Below are 20,913 nucleotides of genomic sequence, written 5' to 3'. Positions count from 1 at the left end.
CCGTCTAAATGGATCAATGTTTTTTTTCACGTGACCTCATACTTCAGTTTCTCATCAAATCTTGACCAATCAAATGCTCCTTAGTATCCGACATGCCCTGCCCACTTCAAGAAGCTTCACATTTGATGCGCTTGATCTCAACCACTCTCGCTGGCAGAGTGGTGATAAAGCAAAATGCTATTGGCTGTTTTATAAAAAAAGGAGGAGCTACATTATGTCCCACCCTTTCTTGGAGTTTCGGTTGAGATTACGTCAAACATTGAATAAAAAGTGCACATTTCAAAGCACTTCACAGGACCTTTAAACATCATTAATAATCATTTAAATATTGATAGTAATAAGAAAAATGTTTTTGAGCACCAAATCAGCATGTTAAAATGTTGGGTCACACACATCCGACCACCTCTGGAAGTGGTCAAAAGTGAACAACCTCAATACATTTTAGAGCCTGTATTTAGTGTTGTCCATTTACTCAGATTGATGAAAACACATCTTAAGAACTGTTTATTGCTATTATTATTACTGTTAAATCAATAAAACACACAAACACCAGTGGCTTATTGTTTTAGAGTTAGTCCTTAGTAATACTAATTAGCCTAAATACCATTAAAAGCTAAAGCTAAGTCCCTAATTAGCCAGGTAAACAGGGAGTAGGAGACTTACTGAGGCTGCTGAGCTGGCGTATGATGGCAGAGAGTGTGTTGTTCATCACACACTCCAGCTCGCTGCCGATGCCCTCCGGTAACACCCCGCGGCACAGGTGCCTGGGCTCAATGTTTCTCTTCACCAGCGGCATGACTGACCCTTACACAGCCGCAGCGCACGCTACCTGTTCAGACAAAACACAAACACTAAATTAGGGCTGCAACATAAATCGTTTCATCATCGATATCGCAATAGTCACACTGCATGGTAGAGCCAGGATTATATAGTTTAGAATTATATACATTATATTGAGATTATATATATTTACACAATAGTTCTGTCTGGTTCTTGAATCCGAATTGCTGATAGCCGTGCAATATTCTACAATTAACAGCACTTATACAGCCTCTTCACCCTTCAGCCTTGTGTATTACTCCGCCCACATACAGCAACAAGCAGAGGACACTCTACAGTTTGACAAATATTGCTGCTGTTGGACAACATAATGTACTTTTGAGGCTTTTTTTAGTCATAGCTCGCAGTTTATTTATAAGGAAAGTGCTTATTTTAAAATATTTATAATTGCAGAGATTCAGCGCATCAGCCGCCATTAGCCTGTCTGAACAGACCAAAGAAATTGATGAAAAACTCAGCCAAATCACACTGCTACTCATGTGATAATGCTCATATATAATTTACAGTTCAAAATACAAAAGATTTGTGGAGTCACCACAGAGTTTAACCATAACGGAGTAAAATGTATTCTTTTGCACACGTTTTTAAATGCTAAGAGAGTTCAAAGCATTCAGACACAAGCAAACTTTAATAGAAAATCATTTTATTGAACTGTTTAAATAGTAAAGTCTTTGCAGTGTTATTTATGTTTGATTAATTTTCAATTTCTTTACCCGAGTACGATTTGACTATACCCTAAAATCCATTAAGCTGTTTATTTCACTTTTATATTTGCTATATTGCATTTAGCTATGTTTGCAATTTGTTTACACTTCATGCATGATTTGGTCTCCTAGAAATAATGCCAACCAATCGCAAATTAATAAACTGTTTCCAAATAGAGCTATTCAATTCATCCAACACAATCTTACAGCAATCCGTAACTTTTTGATTTAGTGGCTAATTTATATGAATTCGTATGATCTTATTTGTTCAGTTTAGTATGATCTACTCATCCCAATGATGGTTGGGTTTAAGGGTGAGATTAGGTGCCAAAATCCTATATTTTCATACAACTGAACTCTTACGACTGAAATTAGCCATTAAACTGACAAAACGTAAAATAGTTACTTTTCTTGTGAGATCAGGCTGATTTATCTGATGAAATAATATTTATATAGCAATTTATATCAGAGAAATACAAAATATCACAAGTCAGATTGTTCTACTATCGTGCAGCCCTACACTGAATTAAAGCGCTCCAAATATGCTGTCGTAAAAATTCTTAATTTTGTTTCAGAAGTCTGCTTTAATTTATATACAGTCCATCCATTTCCAACTTCAAAAAACACTTTAATTTTCTGATAATACATATTTCAGAGTCATCCCTTTTTCAAGAGTGTCTGAAATGGTCAATTCAAAGATCCAGACTCTCTAATTTCTGCCTTTCTATGGGTCTACTCTACTCAGATTGGTCAGATGGCAGAACCTGTTATAATTGGTCCTCTTCTTACAGCATATGTCTTAAACCTAATGTAAATTTCAGCTTATAAACAATTATAAACACTGTTGCTTAAATGGTAAAGATGGCGACAGTTTTACCATTTAAATTCAAGACTGAGTTTTAATCCTTTGGAAGTGCATTTAAAGTAGATTTATTTTTCTCTACTTATCGACAACAAGACCCAAACTCTTTAGACCACTACAGTGTTTGAGCGTCAAAGTAGACTAATGTGAGTGAATACACATGCTCCAACCTGCTCATCTTAGGTTAGTTTTTATCTTTTTGACTCCATTTTGATATTTTTTGGCAACAATAACGAGCTGTTAATTCATTAGACGAGTGGATCAGAATGTGTGCATTCATAGTTTTCAGTCACAATACTAATGCAAAGGCCCTGTCAAGTTTCACTTTGTGTCAAGCTATAGGCAACCAACATTCGTTGTCCTTATTTCATTATTTATCTACAATAGATAATGTTGCATGTGGAAAAAAGTCACTAAAATTCTCACTCATTTGTGCAACAATAAACCATTTTATTTTAATAGTCTGTGGAGCCCTTTAAGGATGCAAATTTTCTGATGTTTTCGGATGTTTCAAACACACATGAATTGGTTCATTTCTGTCCATCTCAATATGATTTAGTAGCTACAACAAGCGCGACAATCTCTTAAAAAGAACAACTCACAAAGTGAAATTTTGAATTACTTTGGATTGTTAGCTAATGAGACTGAAAGAAAAAAATAACAATAGACGAAAAACCCAAAATAGCAACAGGAAACATTGACACCATTTTTAACCACTTCATATAGCCTAATTTTGCTGGAAAAATGCTCTTTTTGTAACAAATTTCATTTGGTATAATTTGTATGTTTATTTTTATGCATTTTTCTCAGTGTTATCTACAAAATAAACAAATAAAAATGAATACATTTTAGGTGAAGTGACGTGCAAATAATACTTTTTCAATAATAAGGAAATTAAGAATTAAATTCAAGACATATTATAACATGTAAAATATAGTATTTCTGACAAATTTCTGACAATTCAAGTTATGAATTACAGTATTGCAGTACTACTTGGTATCGTGATACTTCAGCTGTTATATTATCGTAAGATGAAATGAAATGGTATCGCGACAACCCTACTGTGAGCAGCCTACATCTGTCATTTTTATCCCTGTATGTTGCATGTGTGCAGTCTAACTATGCTTATAATGTATGAGCAGCTCACACACATGCTTCTAATCATTTTTAAGTACTTAGTTTGTCCATAAGCTGTAAGCACTGAACTGGGATGTTGTTTGCTTCACATTGGGAAAAAAGCAACAACAGCACGACTTAAGACGACAATAACCAATGAGTTGAAAACTACATATGTGAAGTGAACAATGAATGTGTGCTTTAGAAAAGTAGATAAGTACAAAGACATTTTTATCGATCATAGTTGCTGTGTAAAAAGTAAAGACATGGTAAATTATTGTATAGACATTGACTTAGAAGATGCACTTTTAACCTGCACCTATTCTATCATTCATTCATTTATTTTATTTTCGGCTTAGTCACTTTATTAATCAGGGGTCACCACAGCGAAATGAACCACCAACTTATCCAGCATATGTTTAACGCAGCGGATGCCCTTCCAGCTGCATCCCATCACTGGGAAACACCCATACACTCTCATTCACACACAGTCTTTGGACTGTAGGGGGAAACCGGAGCACCCGGAGAAAGCCACACCAAAATGGGGAGAACATGCAAACTCCACACAGTAATGCCAACTGACCCAGCCAGGATTCCAACCAGCAACCTTCTTGTTGTGAGGCGACAGTGCTAACCACTGAGCCGCCATGTCACTATATGTATTTATACAACCGTTCTGACTGGTTCTTGAATCTTATTGGTTGATAGCCGTGCACGAATCTTATTGGCTGATAGCCGTTCACGTTCCGCCACAAGATGGCAACAGAGACCGTATGATAAGTCCTTAGAGAGAGAAAAACTCTACAACTCTATAAAAACATTTATAATTCACAGTTCAAAACACAAAAGATTTGTGGAGTTTAAAATGTAGTAAAACTAAATTAATTTGCACATGTTTTTAAGCACTAAGAGAGTTTAAAGCATTCGGAGAAACACAAGCAAGCTTTAATAGAAAATCATTTTAATGACCCGTTTAAACAATAAAGTCTTTGCCGTGTTATTTATTGTTTGATTTTAGTACAATGTCTTGCTGTGAGGTGACAGTGCTAACCACTGAGCCACCATGTCGCCCTACATATTACCTAGTTTCATCAAATAAAACAGCTAATATTTAAGCAAATTAAACAGTCTCTTTGGATAAGTACAGATAGTGAAATGTTTGCCAAGCAACCGTCATGTCTGCATGTCTGTAGACTTCAAACGTGGCTCAACATGACATGTTGTACATTGTCACTGTATAAATAAAAAACTGTAAAAAAAACAAAATATCCATTTTATAATATAGATTTGAATACCCGTTGTCATTTTTCACAATCATTTTTTGTAATATTTAATTTTGTCAGAGCTGCCACAACGCAAAATGTGTTTTGTATTTTTAAAAAAAACAATGTTAGATTAAATCAAACACACATTTTTTGAAAGTCAGGGTACAACAGTTTTATGGGTTTTATTTCAACAAAATTAATACATTGTGAAGTTTTAAAAAATGCCTTGGTAGTTCTACTTTTAAACAATCTTGTCATGGAACAGGACAATCAATAAATCTGGAGAGGTGTCATATTTTGCCAGAGAAGGCAAATAAGGTCTTATTTCAGCTGAAAAAAAGCTGAAATATAAAACTGGCTTGTTGCAAGCTATAGATTACTTTGCTATTATTATTAGCAATGTAACTGCTATTTGGTGTTAATAAAAAAACAATACATACAGTATACGTAAACCTTTTAATATTCTCATCAATTTAAAGACTTTTTACCAAGTAAAAATATTTATGGCAACCACTGTCATATTTGTGGCTGTTTGAAGATTCAGTTCAGGTCCAAGAGCAGGTGAGACAGGAGTCATTCTAGTTTAGCTACTCTAATTCATATGTTTTGGTCCTGTTCGTCCCTGATTTCCTTTTGGAGGCAAATTTTCATCTCATTGTCTGTTATTACCACTGTTGATATTCCACCTTGTCCAATTATTTGTTTATGTGGGGTTCTCCCACCTGGCCACACGTTACCCTCTCATTTTGCAGACTTAGGCCCTGTTTACACTAATATATTTTAGCTTTAAAACAAGTTGCTACGTTACGCCTTCCGTCCAAACAACCCCAGAGTTTTTGAGCCCTGAAAACTGAGCTTTTTGAAAACATTGAAGAGGCTATTTTTGTTTTAAAACACTGCTGCTCCGTGTCAATGTGGATGGGGGAAAATGGAGACATCTGAAAATAGAGCCGTGGCTGCAGACATTCGCCTATCTGATTGGAGCTTTTTCCTCAAGTTTTTTTTCCTTCCTTAAGTTCAGGCTTTGCAAGTTTGATATGGAAAACAAACTCCCGATGACACATCGGGTAAATCTTCAATGGGAACAGTGTACTTTATAACCTCATTCACACCACCCTGGCTACAGTGTTTCTTTATCTCAACAATAAAATGAAAACATGATATAAGGAATTGCCTATTTTCATTTTGATATGAACTTAACAGACACTAGAAATGTTGAGGCGTCATCTAGCTACATATTTATATGACCGTCATCTTCTCTATAACAAAACAGAGCCTATTGACCTTATTCTTTAATGCAGAAGTGCGCGCGTTTTTACGATTGTTTTAGAACTTCCGATTCAGCTGCCTATGGGAGAAATGACTAGGAATAATAAACGGTAGAAAACGGTCATACTACTTACTCTACAAACAAGTGTTTGCATGATAATACAGACAAAGTAGAATAATATAATAAGAAAATATCAGTTTGCAACACCAAGCAGCAAAACGCGCCTTTTTTGTAACGTTTAAAAATGAATGGAAGTGAATGAGACCGGAAGTTTCGAGCCAAAATGATTCAAATGGCTGCGCCCACTTGTACGCGGAGAATAAGGTGAATAACATGACTGCCTCCTTTCATTTTCAGTAAAAAATACGAAACATAACCTCTCTTTAGCTGAATATCAGTTTTAATAATCAATAATGGCCATTATTAAAGTATAACGTACAATAAGTTTATACAATAAATGAAATAAAGGCAAGCGATCAGTCAAATATGCAAAATCAGTGTACGTGGTTACATAAATGAATATATTAACTTATGTTTGCATTCAGCCAAAACACGTTACCTGAGAACAAGTAATAGATACAAAAAACCAAAGAGTTGTTAAATAGAGACAAAATGAGTAACATTTCACATTTAACAAATATAGTAAGATGAAATCCAGCGGAAGATCCTTGATGAACCGTCCGATGTGCACTGCTCTCACCCTCGGAGCTTTGCTCAAAGCACCCGCTGACTGCCTGGAGCTTAGACGTGCGCATATTCTGCAGCATACGCGGTCTAGTGTGGACGGAGATCTTTTCAGACATGATAGTTGAAACGCCAGTGTGGACGTGGATCGTTTTTATTCTAAACCTAAAACGTATTAGTGTAAACGTGGCCTTAGTTTGAAGCCTTCTTAACCCTTCTGGCTAGGCAGTTGATTCTTCTGAACTGGGAGAGAGCCCCTACCCTCCTCCTTACACTTGTTGGGTAAGAAATGTTCTTTATTTTATGAAATTAGAGAAAATGAGGTACTCTCTTCACCATCCTAGCATGATTTTTTATTAAACTGCGGGAACCCCTTCGCAAACAAGTCCAAACTCTTCAGCTTGACCCTGTTCTTTCTGATTGAGTCCCAACTCCCAGCTTGATGCTAGTTCTGGTCAGCACATTGTAGAGCTGTATTTTCTGTATGTAAGACTGCACTCGAGTTTTTTTTTGGTTTAAAATACTCTTCAGTGTATTTGATTACTGTTACATGTTTTTGTTGTCCTTTATTTTGTATCTTTTTGTAATGTGTTTTACAATGTATAAATAAAACATTCAAAAAGATTCAGTTCAGACATCATTACGCCACCAGTACCTATAAAAAAGAAAAATCAACTATGCAGCTGGCATTGATATTGTAAAAACCGAAACAATCTCTCTTACTAATGACTCAATTCCAGCAATTCTGGATCTTTAAAAGAAAAAAAAGCCCCATTTACAAACACAAAACTACACATTACATAAAAGTTACATCCGAAAAAGCATAACAGAGGCACTTAAAAACACACATGCGCACTGACGATCTAGCTCTAAGGCCCATCTATCATGTTTACTCAGTTTTCAGCTGTATTTGGACGAAGCTCGTGTTATATAATAGACTCCCACACATTGAAAGCAAGTGAATGTTGAAATGAAAGTGGGACAGCGAGAAAAACGAACCGAATTACTCAGATTTTGGTTAACCCTCTTACACTTGTCAAAACCCATACTGACCTTTGACTTCAAAATCACACTGCTAACGTTGAGCACAAGCGAGGCTCAATCTGCCCCGACACAAACAGAAACACAGACTTGAACTCTCTCCACAAGCAGGATTACAAAGCATTAAGGAAAGAAGATACAAAGTAATCCTGTTCATCAGCCGAGCCCCCGGCTGCAGATCAAAGCAGCACAGATGCAAACTGATCACTTGCTTCGAGGAAACAGATGACATTCTCACTACTAATCATTAGTCTGATGTACTGGAGGTTGTTTTATTACTTGATGTATGAAAATCACTGAACACGTGAACATTATATACTAATATTTTTTATATTATTCACATTATATAATAATGTATATATTTTTACCATATTTTGCCAGAATAATCTACAGCGAAAACATAATTTTTATTGACAGAGGGGTTGTGTTATCTCCTATTGTAAAAATGATTTGGTCTTCATAATATTTTTGAATATTGTTATTAACTATATTATCAAACAATCCTTAAAATACAATTTAAAATTCCTTCAAAAAAAAGTTCTTAATTTAACAAAGAAAAATTAACATTTAGCAAAAGTGGCAGTACAGAGACTTTTAAGGTTAACAAAAAATATAACTTCAAATAAATGCTGTTTTTAATTTTCCATGTTAAACAAGCAATTATCTTAAAAAAAGAACAAAAAAAACTAATAAATATTTTTAAATTTTGTTTTATTTAATTAATTAAATATTTTAGTAAATAATAGAGATGCTCCGATTAATCGATGGGCCGAAGATCGGTATCGGCCGATAATCACATTTCACGACTCGATCTGTACTCGCCAATCTGGCCGATCTCATGTGTTTGTTTATGAGTTTACAAGCAGAGGAAGATGCATGTGCGCTCCCGTTTATTATACATAGCCTAAATAAATGATGCATGGGGGCGTGCGTCACAACAGCTAAATTATATACAGATGTGGTGCGACCTGTTTATACAGTCTATTGGCACGACTCATGTATGGTCTTGCAGCCAATGCATATCCAGTGTTTTGAGCTGCTGTGACATGAGCGGGGCATCGCCCCTGTCTAGTGTCTCATCCAACCTTATGACCTCTCCCGGAAGCTCCGCAAGTCTCCCACATATTCATACTGGCTCTGTGATCCCCAAAAATGAGTTAAAATACAAGGAAATCATGGCAACGAGGGTGAATGAGCAAGACAAGCGATCATGATGAAGCATTAGAATTAGTACGGACGATCACCATGACAAGGAATCGGTACTCGGTATTGGCTGCAAAAATCCTGATCGGAGCATCCCTAGTAAATAATAATTTTTCTTTTTTATTATTTATTATTTAATTATTTATTTGAAATTGCATCTATATAATTTGTAATATATATATATATATATATATATATATATATATATATATATATATATATATATATATATATATTTATTTGTAATATAAAAATATTATTAATAACACTGAAGATTGAATAAGATTATTTATTATATAATTATTTATTTAAAATTGCATATATATATATATATATATATATATATATATATATATATATACATATATATATATATATATATATATATATATATATATATATATATATATATATATATATATATATATAGTTGAAGTCAGAATTATTAGCCCCCCTGTTTATTTTCCTCTCAATATCTTAACGGAAGTTTAACGGAAGATTTTTCTCAACACATTTCTAATCATAATAGTTTTAATAACTCATTTCTAATAACTGATTTCTTTTATCTTTGCAATGATGACAGTAAATAATAATAAATAATAATAATAAACTAGATATTTTTCAAGATACTTCTACACAGCTTAAAGTGACATGTAAATGCTTAACTAGGTTAATTGAGTTATTTAGACTTTTATTCTAGCCAAATAAAAACAAATAAGACTTTCTTCAGAAGAAAAAATATTATTAGACATACTGTAAAAATTTCCTTGCTCTGTTAAACATCATTTGGGAAATATAAAAAAAAAAGAAATAAAACTTCAAAGGGGGGCTAATAACTCTGACTTGAACTATGTGTGTGTATATATATATATATATGTGTGTATATATATATTCAGAAATTACATGTACTTAACAAATGTTTAGGGTTAGCTGCATATAATTATTTATAATTGTAAATACTAGAACGTGTAACAACGTGTTACTGGCTGTCATTGTTTCCCCATAGATTTTATTACTTTTTAATAATCCTTATTATCTAATGTCTTTCAATTTATTTTTAACAAAATATTTGACTTACTGTTTAATATTATAATTTTTTATGATGCAAAACAATAAAATCACATAATATTATATTATATTTTAAGCACAACATTAAAGATGTTTAAAAAAACCCATTCTTGAAAGGATGGCACAATATTAATAGCATAATTATTCCCTTACAATCCCTTCTCTGTGTCATTCATATGTCCACTGAGGCTTACTTAGATTTTATAGATGTTTCTTCAAACCCTATTTTGCTTTATGGTATGTCATCATTGAATTTATTTATTTTTTGTTTTATAATTATTTTATCTTTATAATTTTTTTCATTTTGTTTATTTACATATTATTATTATTATTAATTTGTATTACTATGATTTATTGATTATAATTATTTTATTAATTATGAACATATATAACTTGTCTTGCATTAGCTTCATTAAAACTGGCATTGTCTGTTGGTTTGTTTCATTAATGGTTAAAATGTTAATAAAAAGGTTTAAAGACAGTTTGCTACTTTATATGTTACAAAAATAAAACAAGGTTGCGCATTTCCATGTGCAAAGTTTCTCCTCCCTAGCCTAAATAGCCCAACTAAGCCGTGTCATCTGGTTCAACTGGACACCATGACAGAAAGCTCCCATCTGTGAAAGAATAACTCCCACAGTGATTGGCCAGCTGAGAGGCCATCTGCTGTGTGATTGGCTAAGGGGGGTTGAAAGTCATAGATTAGGGACAAGAACAAAGGGATGGTGGGACAGCATCTCAGAGGTCATCTTATCTGCCTGTTTGCCTGCTTCCTGTTTTGCAGCTCCACACCCTGTTCTCCACTTCCTGTTCCTCTCCGTGTCACATCTCTGACTTCCTGTCGTCCCAAACAGGCAGAACAATGATGCAGTAGGGGTGTGAAGCATTTCACTCGCACACAATCACAATAAATCACTTGCTGTGTGACCACTTACTTCCTCCCATATCCCACTCGTACAATCTAAACATAAGTATGAATGCAGCTTAAGACTACTCCCTGAAAGCAGTCTGAGATGGATTCTGACTTTCTCTACTGTGGATTTTTAGCAGGATAATTACAGAATTACAAATAACACGTTTATAAACGGTTAAATGGAGCTGAAACAAAATGCATTAGCCAAAATGTTCAATAAACATCCATGTAACAGTAATAGGATGTTTACATGGTTAAACCTAAAGTTCTTTTAAACAGCTTTATTTGGAGCAAGTATTTGTCATTATTTTATATGTGATTATAGTTTATTTTAAATAATTGATTATTATTGTTTTGATTTTTACCTGTCCAGGGACTGCAGGTGGACAATAGCAATCCTGCTACAACCTGGCACAGTGCATCTTTCCTTTTTAAGGTTAATTTTTGTTTATGTCCCTGTTAAAAAAAATCATTCATTCATTCATTAAAATTTTGATTTAACTATGTAAAAATGAATTTAATTTAGTCATGCATAATAGTGTTAAAATCTCTATTGAATGTTTTGTCTAATGCTTTAAGTGGCCTTTCTGTCTATTACACATACACACATCCACTAATTCTGCCATAAATGTTGATTCAGTATTTTATAAATAAATAAACACAAACATTATAGCCTGAAATGATTAATTTTGTAAATGAATATTTTTAGTCATTTCTCACAGCAAATAGATTTTTACAAATATTAAAATAATACATTTAAATTTAAATGTGTTAATGCTAAATAAATGACAAATGACAGAATTCTTACCTATTTTTTTATGTTTTTCTAAATTTTCCCTCTTTATTTAAACTTTATTTCATAATTTTTCTGCAATATATTAATTTGTGTGTACTAATTTTTGGACTTTTTTTTGTTATTTCTAGTTGTGGCTTTGGTATGGACTAATCTAATGTACATCTAATATTTTTTTGTAAAGCATCCTATAGAAAGTATTAAATTGAACAGACAGATCACATTTACAGTGGGTAAAATAAGTATTGAACAGGTCACCATTTTTCTCTGAAAACATATTTCTAAAGGTGCTGTTTACTTGAAATTTCCCCTAGATGCATACAAACTAAATAAGTGTACAAAGGTTTTCATGAATAAATCATGATTCATCAAAAGTTTCGTGCTAAAAGTTCTTCTAAATGTAGGAAAAAAAATGAAGAACAACTGAGACCACACATTCACAATAATCATGTACGCCTGGGGCCTTGTAAACATCTATAAAGAGCCCATCATATAATTAGATGTTATTTGCAGGGTGAATGAAAATTAACTAGATACTAAAAATGTATATTACATTAAACATATAATTTTTTATGATTTACTATTAGCATCATGTTTTTTGCGCAATGCTCACGAGCCCCGCACACATCTTGCATTCCCCTTTTGCGCCTTGTGACCGACAGCTCTGTGCGCCTGCAGCTGGAATGTAAATGTTGTGCAGAAAACGCAGCTGAGCATCGAGACAACTGATACAGTGTGGTTACACAGCATCATAAAAAACGTACAGTCTTTTCTTAACTCAACAATAATGCAGTGAATGTTATATCATGTTTACCGAACTGAAAGCGTGTTCCACATCCAACATCAAAACCTTCATTACCTTTAAAGATTTTTTCTTTTGTTTCACTGCCATAATTGTCTTTTTTTATTCATAATCTGTCTTCCTAGAATTTTCTCTGGACAAGTGTCGGAAAGCCCACCTGAGCAGTGCATCCAACTGCATTCCCATACAAATGGCGTCTTTAAGCTGTTACCAAAACATTTTTTTATACTAAGTATTAAATACATTTCAGTAGTTCAGCACTTTCTCCTTGTGCCAATTCATTGTTATTACATAACTTAATTTCTGCATTTTTTTGGATTTGTTTTGGTTTATTTGTATGTTTGAAGTGTTTGGGTTTTTCCAAAATCAGGGTCAATTTCATGAACAGCTTCTTTAGAAATAGATTTTCTACATCTATAAGTGTATATTTAAAACCTATTAGTTTTAATAAATAATTTCTAATGAGTTAATTATTTTGTCTTTGCAATGATCCCAGTAAAGAATATTTTAAACTAATTATTTTGCAAGCTACTAGTATCCAGATTAAAGTGCAACTTAAAAGCTTAACTAAGTTAATTAAGTTAACTAGGCAAGTTCGATTAAATAGACAAGTCATTGGATAACAGTGACTACGTTTACATGGACATCAGTAATCGAATTATTTGCTTTAATCTAATTAAGACAATAATAAGATTAAGGCGTTTACATTAGTTGCTTTTTGAATGTTCCTTTCATGATCACGTTTTACATGTTATAGTACAAAATTCGATTAATGTCATAACGTCACCACGCTATCCGCATTTCCTCCGGAGTTTCATGTTATTTCGGGTGTTTCATTTTTAATTTGTCGACTTTAACTACAGTTTGGCACGTTCACTTTTATTCGGGAACAATTCATGCATGCCCCCTGTGACAAACGAGATATTGGATGCAACTATAAACTGCTGAAAGAGTATAGTTTTAATGGAAGTTTATATCGCATGCTAAATGGAAGAAAAAAACCTCCGCATTTCACGATGCAGGTGTCTGTGGTCTTCACTGACTCGGTAGGTGCAGAGTGTCAAACAGCCGTGGGGGTGTGTGTGTGGACTATCCTGTCGCAAAAAAAGTCCTACTTGATGGTAATAGTTTGATTGCGGTGTTTACATGTCTGTACTGCACTTCAATAATGCGACTGAAATCGGCATGCTCCACATCTTAATTCGATTTCTCTTTAGTTCAATTTTCAGAAAATCAAAAATCACTGTTTACATGGTAGACTCTAAATCAGAGTATTGTCTTAATCGCATTAAAATCGAATAATTGTTGTCCTTTTAAACGTAGTCACTGAGTACGTTTACATGGACACCAATAATCCGATTTTAATATGATTAAGACAATACTCTGATTAAGAGTCTACCATGTAAACAGCATTTATTGATTAATTTGATCCGAATAAGGTCATAATCGAATTAAACAGAAATGAAATTAAGACATGTGGAGTATGACGATTTTAGTCGCATTATTGAAGTGCAGTACAGACATGTAAACACCACAATCAAACTATTACCGTCGTGTAGGATTTGCCACATTTTGCAACAAGATAGTCTATACACACACAGCTGTTTGACATTATTTTCTGAATCTATCAAGTCAGTGAAGGACCACAGACATCTGCATCGCGAGTTTTGTTCCCCCCATACTGCGTGCGGTATCAAAATCCATTAAAACAACACTCTTCCTGCAGTTCGTTCATGCATTGATTATATCTCATTTTGTCACAATGGGCATGCATTAAAATGTTCCTGAATAAGAAGTGAAAGTGCAAAACTGTAGTTATAGTCAACAAATCAAAAATGAAACGCACGAAATAACATGAAACTCCAGTGGAAAAAGTGGATAGCGTTAATCGAATTATAACATGCTATAACCTGTGAAACGGGATCATGAAAGGAGCATTCAAAAAGCAACTCATGTAAACACTTTAATCATATTATTGTCTTTTTCCGATTAAGGCAAATAATTTGATTACTGATGTCCATGTAAACATAGTAAGGGATTTGTTCTGTAGCCAAAAGAAAAAAATCCTTAATGAGACTAATAATATTGAGATCCGCTTTTATTCCGGCCAAACCAAAAAAAAAAAACTTATTTTACAAGACAAAATTTAGGAAATACTGTGAAAATTGCTCCATCAAACGTGACTTGGGAAATCTTCAATTGTAGCCTTTTTATTCAGTTCTGCTTCATGGGATTTGTAGTTCTAATCCATTTTTCATATACTTCTTTGCTTTAAATCAAACTTTGAAAGGCTAAACTCCTCAGCATAGTTCCGTTTAATTCATCTTTATGTCTATAAGTAGATTGACACAATGTAGATTGTGTCAAAGCAGCTTAACATAGATGAAGAATAGAAAACAAAACTCAATAATTTTATATTTGTGGAACATTCCAGCAACTCAGGCAGGCAGGAGAGTACTGAAAAATGCTGGTGTAGTTCTAGTTAAATTAACACTGATTCAGTTCAGTTCAGTATAAATGTAACTAGTACGTTCCCTAGATAATGGCCTGTTTAAAATGCTTTAACTAAGAGATTTTAAAAAATCCCTATTGGAAAAATATTTGCTTAATGTTGCAAATGACTGCATTTAAATTCCATGCAGGTCTCTGCTGCTTTATTTAAGTGGACCTTCATTTAACTGAAAAATAACTACGTATTATATGCACAAGCATCATAGTTTGTTACGTTTTACCATGGTAATTTCACAAAGTCCATTGTTTCAACACATCGCCGGTCAAACCTGTTCAACCTTCGCTTTAAAAGTGAAAACAACCAGCAAACTCCCTCAATGTTTCCAAACTTTGCCTCAAACGTGCCATCATGCCTCACACATGCACGCAGACACTAGAGTTGTTGTAGTCTAATGAGTTACACGTCTGTGAATCTAGTAATGTGTTCATTAAGCGGAGCGTCTCTCCACAGCATTGTAATTCTGCAGTATGGACACAACCCACACTAATTACATAGTGCACTGAATTAAGAGCGCGCCGGGAGGGGGGCCAAAGACACTGAGGAGACAAAGAAACGGCAATGTGTGTCTGAGTGGCATGAAAAACAGTTTGTGTGATAGTTAGTAGACAAATGCTGTTATTCAAGAATATATCGTGATATTGCACAATATTGATACTATGAGCACCAAAATATTATATATATATATATATATATATATATATATATATATATATATATATATATATATATATATATATATATATATATATATATATATAATACTGTGATTATTTATTATTTCAACTTTTAGAGTGCTTTTTAAGAATATTCAGGTTGAAAATGCAATTCATAACCGCGTTTAATGATTGAAGAATCAATTAATTAGTTAATTAGCTTAATAGTTAAAACATGAATATTTTTACATGTTATTCTGGCCTATCACATGCTGAAATATTGATTGAAAATTCTGTGACCATTTTTAGAGCTTTTGTACATTAACATTGCGCAATAAAGCTTCAATAGTTAATGTTAGTTCATTTAATGCAACTCACGATGAAAAGAGCTTTATTAATATTAGGTGATCTTCATTTCGTTGTTAATGCCTATAATGCATTAAAGGTGCCATAAAGCACTTAGAATTGTGGAATTTTATTCGATGTTTGAGGTAACACAAAGAAAGGGCATGGCATAGAGTAGCCCCTCCCCTTTTAAAAAAAATAGCCAATGGAGTTTTACTTTTACCTCATTCACACTACGAGCAACAAGCAGCGGCAAAGCGGGAAGCGACTGTTCATTTCAACGGAGAGCAAAAGACTTCCGGTGACCTCCTTCTACATAAGCGACAGCAAACATTGGCAACCAGGTGGCGTGTCGAGCGACACGACAAAGTTGAGAATCCTTCAACTTTATGCAAATGAAGAGCGACTTTCTTGAGCGACAGCCAATAGGAGCATGAGTAGAGCTCTCGTGATCCTCTCAACTCACTTAAAGGCCGGTTGTATTCTCCGTGTTGTAGACCTACACAGAGCTGCGTTTGCAGCACCCAGAGCGACAGATAGCTACAAAGTCACTGCTAGGCTGAGCTCAAGCGCAGCAAATCGTCTTGTGTCAAGTGTCTTGAAGAGGGCGGGGCCTGTCAGATACTAGAGAGCATTTGATTGGGCAAGATTGAGGAAAAAAATGAAGTTTGAGGTGACGTGAAAAAAAATCATTGATCCATTCAGGCGGAAGTGACAAACTGCAATCTTTAGATGTTTATATCAGTTTCATATCTTCTAAACGTGAAGTTTGTCACTGCTTTGGAGCGCACTAGCTTATGGATATCCTTAAAACTAACAATACTGATATATAAACTAACTATACTGACGTTTTTATTTTTATTTCACTGGACTTTTAAAATGGCAGCCGGAATCTGATTATAAATTGAAAAAGTTCATGGTTTCCGCTACACTCATTCTTCCATGGCGGGGTGCCACACTAAAATTGATCCTGCCACGGTTACATTACAGCTTCTCATTTAAAACATTCAGTCGTTGTTTTTTTTTAAATAGCGGGTTATAATCTAATCAAAATGTGTTAAAAGGTAAGTGAATTATAACAGAGCGAACACTTCTGTAATCGTAGTAGTGCTGTGCGTTATTTGTTTAACTCTTTAAGGTTACATGCTGACTGACTGACTGACTGACAGGGCTGCGCAATGCACGACGTAGCGACAGTTTCCATAATTATACTTCAAAGATAAAGGTCTGTGGCTCTCCATACAATGACTTTATCTTGCTGGAGTTTATAGCCGTTTCACTTTACTTCAGGACGCATCAATGCTGTTCTGTAGGTCTATTGGAGACAATCATAAATATTCCAAGCAAATCTAATAAATGTTGGAGACATACAACATAAACACACTAAATCGCACTTCAGCAGTGTTTATTTGAGAGCGTACAAAAAATCTGCACTTGAGCAGTGTATATTTGAGGGTGAGCAAGAAGTTTTGTGCACGAATAGAGGAAATCGGTGCGCAAGCAAAGAGATTCATATGCTCGCATTACATAAATGCAATCTCGACTTGTATTACTGCGCTCACGACATTTATCATTGAAATAACGCTATAGGTAGTTGATAGATCTGTATAAAAAGCCTGCCACCACAGCTGGAAAAATCCTAGAGGAAACACTGGAGTTTATTAAATGTTAATAACAAAATTCTATTGTCTGTTTTTTTAAACCAATATGAACAAAGTAACTGTAATAAATTAGTTTTTTCTCACTTTTTATTTTAATCCACTAACTAACATTTATTAATGAGACTTCATTGTAAAAAAGTGATCTATTTAGTGACTTTACAGTCCTTTGGCCGCTTAATTTGATAAAACATTTGTTTACTCTGAACATATATTCAATAAAGCAATACTCTTAAGTAATTGTATTATTACCTGTTAATGTAACCCTTACTGTAGCTTAAGCCAATATTGTGATAATAGCATCAGCAATTATTCTCAAACAAAAACATTTTGAACTGTCATTTAAACCTACATTTAGACAAAAACGTGAACTGTTTTAGAAGAGAAAGATTGGACGAGCAAAGAGTGACTGTGTGAAAAAAATTATGAGGGACAGAGATGATGGGGGAGGGAGAATGGCAGGGGACCTCAGGGAAGGATCCCGGGACAATAGTCCTCCGTTTCACAGGGCAACAGAGGAGCTCTCCCATGCATGTTCAATTCCCTCCCCCAACCCTCTTACCCCCGCCATCCCACCTCTCTCGCTCTCTCCTCTTCAAATAAAAGCAGCACTCCTGCCTCTCTCTCTCTCCTTTCAGCTGCCTTTTCCCCCTCAAGTCTGTGGCTTCGGCGAAAACCACACACACTTTACAGACACTCAGAATGTAGACACTTTTGGATGCTGAAACCAAACATGTGCATACAAACAAACAGTGTGCATCACAGCTGTTTACAGCCCCATCAGTGCTGCTGCTGACATGGCTTTGAAGTCCATCAGACTCATCCCGTGACCACAGGAGGCCACATCCTGTCCAAACTAACGAGGGAGACACGAATACACTCCAGAAACGCAGGAAGGCAATGCATTAGCTATTCATAACTGAAGTAAAGCGCATCTCCGCGCGTAAGGCTACATTAATATTTCAAAACAGATCACGTCACACATGATGAAGGCTTGTGAATGTCACGAGCTGTAAAACCGCGCGTAACGCTGGCGTTTATGTTAAAAACATGAACACATGCACTCGTTAAGTGTAACACTTTCAGGTTAAATTCGATGAGTGTTTTGATCGGTTGACTGTTCGTTATTTAGTAATCACTCTATCAGTAAAAGTTCTGGAATTGTGTTTTGTGGTATATTCTTTGGTTTTCGTAGGTTTCGGTATTTATTGTTAACCTATTGTGTTGATTTTAATGGAAATATGTAACTTTTGTTTGGTATTATTATTCCAATGACGACATAACGTTACTCTGGTATTAGGCAGGCAAAGGTTGTTATTGTTATTAAAACAACAACAATAGTAATACTATTATTACTTTAGTATAACAAACTACAAAATAAACTATGAATAACACACAAATCTCGAAAATAACTAAAAACATGAATCAAAATAAACTCACCACAACGAAAACCCAAACCTCATGTTCCACTTATTACATAAAGCTCGATAAACAGTAAACATAACAAGTGCAACATAATGAAATAAGTACATTAGCGGAGGTAAGTACACGTTGAAGACTTACCAAAAGTGAATTTTGTGGAGAATTGTATTCGCTCACATGTCCAGGCTTTCAGCGGTCCGGATTGCCATCCTGTGTCTCCATCGGTCCATCTGACCATTCCAAACAATCCGCTTGGGGCGGGACATGTCGGGTTGTTCGCACCAATCAGCATTTTGGATTAAGAATTTAGCGCGCCACCGTTTGTCACACTCAGCCTATCAGATGCGAGGAAGAGAATGATTGACAGAAAGTCCCCCGGTCATTAAATCATAGGGCGGCTGTGTGAAGGCGGGATTTATCTGGGGATATTAGGTGGGCTTTAAAAACATCACAGATAAATGATTAACTACTACTTCTTATAAAACAAGAGATTTAACCAAAGACCACTGTGTGTCAAACGTTTGGTAACTGGGACGTTCAGACAATGCATGAAAAAGCAAATGGTCCACTGACCGCGGGTGATTGGGGAAGTGTTGATTGAATATGTTGATTGGTTGTCATCAAAACCGGGACAATGTGTCTGAACGAATTAAAAATCCGTTCAACTAGCTTCAATAAACAAATTATCGTTCATCACCGTTGACTTATTATTGTTATTTACATCCTATTCTGTGACAACTTTATTTTAATTTTATTGTGTACATTTTGGTACGATTTATTTAGAAACGTAATGCCCATAAAACCTTGTCTTTAAGGTGAATGAATTACTTTAATACTTTAATAAAACCTTAATGCAACAAATCCTAATCAATTTTTCTAATAAATTAAACCATTTTATTAGCATAACTGCAAGTGTTTAATTCAATATTTTATGCTGCAATGGTTTGCTAAAATTGTCTTCACATTTGTAATGCTTACTTCTATTTATTAATGCATCCCAATCAGATCAAAATGGATTAGCAATTAGCGTTAAGCTGTTAAGTAATATAAATGAGGCAAAATTAAAATAAATCTTTTTTCGCACAAAACTAAAATTAAATATAGCCAAGGACATCAAGACCTCAAGGTGGAACAGGTCAAAATAACTACTTTACAGAAGCAGCTTTACTACAAATGAAAAAAGAAACTTATAATCCTTCAAAAGCATAACTGGATTACTCAAACTCATTTTAACAGCACAATATAATATCACAGATTTAGTCAATACTAAACTGACAATAGGCAAGAAGCTTTCCTCACTAAATTCATAACTAAAAGCTTTAATCAAAATCCAAATGCACCAATCTACTCCAATAACCTAAAAGTTTAGATATCATCCATTTTAATATAAAATAAACTACAAAAGAACACAAATTCCTGATGAAATTTAATCACTTGGATTGGATGAATTATAAAAAAAAAAAAAAAAAAAAAAAAGGCAACAGTTCGTGGAAATCAGCTAACTATAAATCTTCATATCTAAATGTAAATTGTGGCATACCACAATCAGTTTTTGGTCCGATATTGTTTATAATTTACATTAATAATATGTGTAAGATATCAGAGCTGTTTAAGTTTATTTTATTTGCAGATGATACTAGTTGTTCTGGGGATAATTTACCAAACTTATGCAGCTGATTAAAACAGAAATGAATGAATTGAAATTGTGGTTTGACGTAAATAAATATATCATTAAATATAAGTAAGGTTCTGTTATTTGGAA

General features: G+C 34.3%; 1 protein-coding gene across 1 annotated transcript in view; it reads right to left on the bottom strand.

The window, feature by feature from the left end:
- The window catches only part of wasf3b (WASP family member 3b), a 43,094-nt gene extending 23,694 nt beyond the window's left edge, over window positions 1–19,400 (bottom strand). Inside the window, exons 1-2 of the mRNA XM_056450645.1 lie at window positions 19,293–19,400; window positions 664–829 (exon numbers count right to left, since the gene is read on the bottom strand). Of these exons, the coding sequence (XP_056306620.1) occupies window positions 664–796 (133 nt within the window). The 5' untranslated portion in view covers window positions 797–829; window positions 19,293–19,400. The remainder of the gene's footprint in view (window positions 1–663; window positions 830–19,292) is intronic.
- Window positions 19,401–20,913: the final 1,513 nt, after the last annotated feature.

This window comes from Danio aesculapii, chromosome 24 (genome assembly GCF_903798145.1).
Source record: "Danio aesculapii chromosome 24, fDanAes4.1, whole genome shotgun sequence".
Classification (NCBI taxonomy): Eukaryota; Metazoa; Chordata; class Actinopteri; order Cypriniformes; family Danionidae; genus Danio; species Danio aesculapii.
The sequence above is the reverse complement of the archived record's forward strand: the minus strand, read 5'-3'. Positions and strand labels throughout refer to the sequence as shown.